We start from the raw sequence: 5,240 nt of genomic DNA, 5'->3' as shown, positions 1-5,240 counted from the left end.
CTAAAGGAGCCATTCCTCGTCACCTTCTCCTGTCGCACGGTCCTTACAACCTGTACACTGGGTTTTATCTAAATAATAGTTTATTACAGCATTATGTGCTATTTCCTGTGTGCATGTTGTGAGGGTAAGTGTGCATGTATGTGCAGTAGTGCATTATGCAACTTTGCAGAATATTGATCTTTTTTCAATTCATCAGCCCCTCTCCTTCCTCTACCACCCTTGCTACACTACTATTACTGCCACCACCTTGACAACTATAAGCATTACTTCAACCATAACCATTATAATCGCTGCCACAACCATTACCACCACTTATCACAATGACTGTTACGGCCATCACCACAGCCATCACTACACCATCACTGTTGTCATAACCATCACAATACCATCATCCCCCTCAACATCACCACAGTCACCACCACCATCACTTGCCTTTCCCAACGGACCAATGAATTATTTCTATTAATAAAGGAGAGTTAGCTGAGCCTAAGTCCTGAGGATACATCTTAATTGAAAGCTAATATGTCTTGCTTTTCTCCCCTACACAGTATACTGTAGCTACTGCTACTATCCCCTATTTAAGTACACGATAGGCAGGTTATACATGAATACAGAACAGCCTAGAATTATATTTAGAAAAGAAAAGAAAAACAAAAACAGAAAAAAATCTAGAAATTAAAGAAAAAATAACAAAGATATAAATATTGAAATTTGAGAAAAATAACAATGACGTTAACAAAAACGAATTGCAAAAAGCACTGAATAAGTGTGTAAATTTCTAGAAAAAGAAAGGAGAAAGATGGATGTGTGCATTATATTTTAGAATTGTCATAGTTCAAGATGGTATTTAATGAAGATCAATGTAAAAAGGCTAATAAGAAACAAGAAAAATATTAATTAATGTTAGTAGCAGTGATAGTTGTGGTGTTAGTTATGGTATTGATGGTTTAGGGAGTGAAGAGAAGGAGGTGGTGAACAATGTGGAGCAGGAATTTAGCTCCTGGAAAACTGAGGCCATGATGTCATTTCAGTCCATGGTTTTAACGATTTTTAATTCACTCGTGCCATTAATAGATCGTTGAAAAAAAAGGCATAAATGTCACAATGCACCCCTTCCCCAATCTCTTAAAGTATAGGGCTAGGAGTCTTTGAAGTTAGTGAATGTCAAATCAAAATGTAACTCGTAATTAAGAGAGTGATGAGGCTGGTGGAGTCAAAGACCAGCTGCAATAAGTATAAACATCTTTGAATATACAGAACCAGCCAATCCTGTGTAACACGGAACTGATGTACCAACAGTATAACATAAATGTTTGCCATTTCATAAAATTGTTATAAGAGACTGAATTCTTTGAGGTTTTCTGCATGTCACATATGGTCTAGTTCACAGAAACTAATTCAAATATATCCAAGGAATAAACCAAGGCTAATCCAATGAAAGAGGCTCAATGAGCTAATGATGGAGTCTCTATAGAGTTAAAGCACTAGAAATAGCAGCTGAATCTATTACAGATCTTAATCTAAGGTCTTAAACAAGGTGACAATCACAAAATAAGGTAGTTCTGGATATACTATGTATGAAAAAGAAAAACTAAAACACACTGTTCACTAGGTGGTCATCTTTGATCAGAGATTTGCTTGATCAGATATAACTGGAGACTGCACAACACAAACTATCATCTTCATCATCATCATTTAGCATCCATTTTCCAGGCTGGCATGGGAAAGACGGTTTGACTGGAGTTAGTATGCTGATGAGCTGCATCAGGCTCCAGGCTGTTTTGGCTTGGGTTTTATGACTGGATGCCCTTCCTAACACAAACCACTCCACAGAGTGTACTGAGTGTCTTTTGTGTGTCACCAGCACAGGTGCCTTCTACATATGTCACTGGCATAGGTGCCTTTCATGTGTCACCAAAACTGGCCATATAATGATTTCACTTAGCTTGAGATGTCTTCTCAAGCACAGCAAATTGCCAAAAGTCTCAGTCACTGGTCATCAAAGATGAAAAATAATTAGTTGTTGTTGTTTAACCCCAGGTTAGAGTGTCAACTAAGTAAATCTATGATCAAAGACTTTCCAGCTATGACAATCTACCATTTTTAAGATTAGTGTATCTAGGACCACATTAACCAATGTCTTTTTCCTAGGCTTGTTGTTGTCTATAAAAGTAGTGAGTCCAGTAAACCGTTGGGTTGGTGGAGCACCACTGAATACTTTGCATTGGTTTTATATTGAATGTAAGACCTGTCTTTATTTATTGCATGTTGGGTATTTCGAATCAGTTTAATGAAGACAATCACTCTCAAATGTTTTTCACACACACTCCCTCTCCTTACACCCACACATGTATATGAATGTGTACCCATGGTAAGATTTTCATTTAGCATAAAAAAGCCAACAAAACACTTGCCTATAAAGAAATGTTCTCCATGTATGTATATATATATATGTGTGTGTGTGTGTGTGTGTGTGTGTGTGTGTGTGTGTGTGTGTGTGTGTGTGTATATACATATAATGCGAGAGAGTTAGGGGTTGAGGGTTCAACCCACTAAGGGATAGTATCTATCCAATATACTGCTGGGTTGGGTTCAGCAAGGGCATCCAGCTGTAGAAACTCTGCCAAATCAGATTGGAGCCTGGTGTAGCCATCTGGTTTCACCAGTCCTCAGTGAAATCGTCCAACCCATGCTAGCATGGAAAGTGGACGTTAAATGATGACGATGACGACATACATATATATATATATATATACGTGTGTGTGTATGTACAATAGTAAATTTTTACCTTTGCATGATGCCTATTTAAATGTAAATGGACTGAGAAAGTAGAGTTAAGAGTTACCTGGCACTGATGACAAAATATTAGCATATAGTCCAATAAATCACACAGCTGAATAAACCAGCTGTCATTGTCATACTGGTTACACACTTGATATTATGTTAGGTCCATAGTAATTATCTAAATTAGTAGATCAAAAGTATACATTTGTTACTTAGCATTTCAGGTGACCCACCCACCATAAGGTTTTTGGAGAAACTTTTTAAAAACATTAAGAGTCATCTAAACATTGGAAGATACAATGTTTTATCAAGAATAGGAAGATAAAATCAATATCAATCTTCGCAGGTCGATATTGATTTCATTTACTAATGATTGCTTACTTGAGTGGGTAAGGTTATCGGATAAGTTAAGGTGACCTGTTGTTTTTAATAATTTTCAAAACTATTTCTTCATTGTTTCTTTCGTGTATTGTTTTATTAGCGCAAGTCAGCTCTGATCAAGCAGACATACACTAAAAAACATTTCAGTCCTGACCAATGCTGGTGGAGGATTCTTTAGTGGCTTTGTGATCTCCATTTTGTCTTTTTTGGAGGACATTCCGTTCAGACATTCAAGGGGATGCTGAAAAGTTCCTGGCTTTGGGTAAAAGAAAATACAGAAGGATCAATTAGGTATGATTTTATTAAACGTATTCTCCATTTACACACTTTTTGCAGCAGTCCATCAATTTTTCTAAGCCCTATAAAAGAACTCAGAAGGTTGGGCTTTGTGATACCCTTAAAGCCAGGAACTTTTCAACAACTCCTTGTATGGTCTAATAATGTATTTCTACAGGTGAGGGTAAAACAATTGCTCTGAACAAGATCCAGAAGAAACTAGATTGGGATGTAAAAATCAAAATTTAATTATTGTTGTTCTACTTTATATTGGTACAGATCCAGCAAACCTATGATCAAAAGTGTTTCGATTTAAATATCCAATCTTCAACTTAGGCAAAGTATACATAGTGTATCTAGGACAACATTATCTGTTGCACATTGTCTTTTTTTAAGTTGGAGGATTGAAATTTCAAAGAGATTTGGCTGCTGCTTCCAGCAGGCTGATTACCACATAGAAACCTCTACAGACTGGTTTGTATAAAAATCAGGTGAAAGTTTGCAGTTCTACATTGAAATTTTTCTAGGTTTGGGCCATTTGATTTTTCACAGCTAAGTACATGCGCACCTGATACAATCAGTTGAGTTGGTTTGTAGCAAATAATAATGAAATAATATACAAATATAACTTACCTTTAACAAGCAGTTCATTCCTCTTGGATGTAATGTTGAGTTTAATACGACCTCGCCTTTCAGTGTGGTCGATGCCACACAGTTGTGGAACATTTTTTTGACATTTTTTATGTATGTTCATATCACATGCTGGTAGAAAAGAAAAAGAAATCAATATTAATAACGTTTATATGACAGAGAAAAGAAGACTGAAGTACAAGCTTAATTTAGACGATTTTGTCAAGAAATAAAATATTTGGAAAGTGTTTTATCTGTTCAAGAAGATCACTGTATTCTTATTATTACCACACTCTCACTGCTTCAGACTAAATCTTTTAATTCATGTAGGCAATATTCCAAGCAACACCATCACTTAATTTTCTCCTGTTAGATCTTCTGAAAAAAGAAGCCCGGATGGACTATGTTTCTCAGAAAGAAGGATTGATTAAGATCTACAATAATGTCTTCAGGTGATTAGTTTCCCTTCAGTTAGGCCTAATATGATAAAATCAATTATAAAATTGCTTATTTTTCATTTTAGTTAGCACGAAAGTGAAATGTGTCAGATATCTAGACCAACAAAAATATAAATCAGATCACTTCTCAATTATATCTCAAAGAATTGTAATTTATTTTGAATCTTGCCTTATCTGAGAGTGCTGCTATAGTGGAAAGTGATTTATTTGTTAGAGCCTATTGGTATTGAAGATCATTGTATCCAGTGAAAGTCCCAATTCATTTGTGAATATATTCCAACTTATCCAATATGAATCTGATATCAGTATCATAAAGCTGATGATCCTTGTAGTCCATCATAGTCTCCATCTACTGTAGAACCATGTTTAGATTCATGTCTTATGATTTTATATTTCATGTAAGGAGGAAGGGCCGTGTCTGTAACTCTTTTTAAGCCCACCTGCTAAACTAGGCACCTGCTAAACTATGCTTAAGTAGATTAAGGTTATGGTTCAGCTTCTAATTCTCAAGGTCAATGGTTGAGGGGTGAAACTTATTTGGAGAAAAAATTCTAAGTGGGGTCCATTTGTGGAAGGAAGAATGTATTGTGGAAGAGCGTAGGCTCAAAACGTTAAAGACTTTTTCAATTCCCGAGTGTTATACTAATACATCTGTTTGTTTTCTACACTGCTTGTCTTTGTCTTTTGTTTTTTGGTAAATTCTCCCTATAT

General features: G+C 35.8%; 1 protein-coding gene across 2 annotated transcripts in view; it reads right to left on the bottom strand.

Moving 5' to 3' along the window:
* The window catches only part of LOC106874285 (calcium-dependent protein kinase C), a 344,185-nt gene that overhangs the window by 114,916 nt on the left and 224,029 nt on the right, over window positions 1–5,240 (bottom strand). For both annotated transcript variants that reach the window (XM_052966508.1, XM_052966507.1), the window contains exon 5: window positions 4,075–4,203. In XM_052966508.1, the coding sequence (XP_052822468.1) occupies window positions 4,075–4,203 (129 nt within the window). The remainder of the gene's footprint in view (window positions 1–4,074; window positions 4,204–5,240) is intronic.

The sequence above is a fragment of the Octopus bimaculoides genome, chromosome 3 (assembly GCF_001194135.2).
Source record: "Octopus bimaculoides isolate UCB-OBI-ISO-001 chromosome 3, ASM119413v2, whole genome shotgun sequence".
In the NCBI taxonomy this organism is placed as follows: Eukaryota; Metazoa; Mollusca; class Cephalopoda; order Octopoda; family Octopodidae; genus Octopus; species Octopus bimaculoides.
Note: the sequence above shows the minus strand (reverse complement) of the source record. Positions and strands in the feature narration are given on the sequence as shown.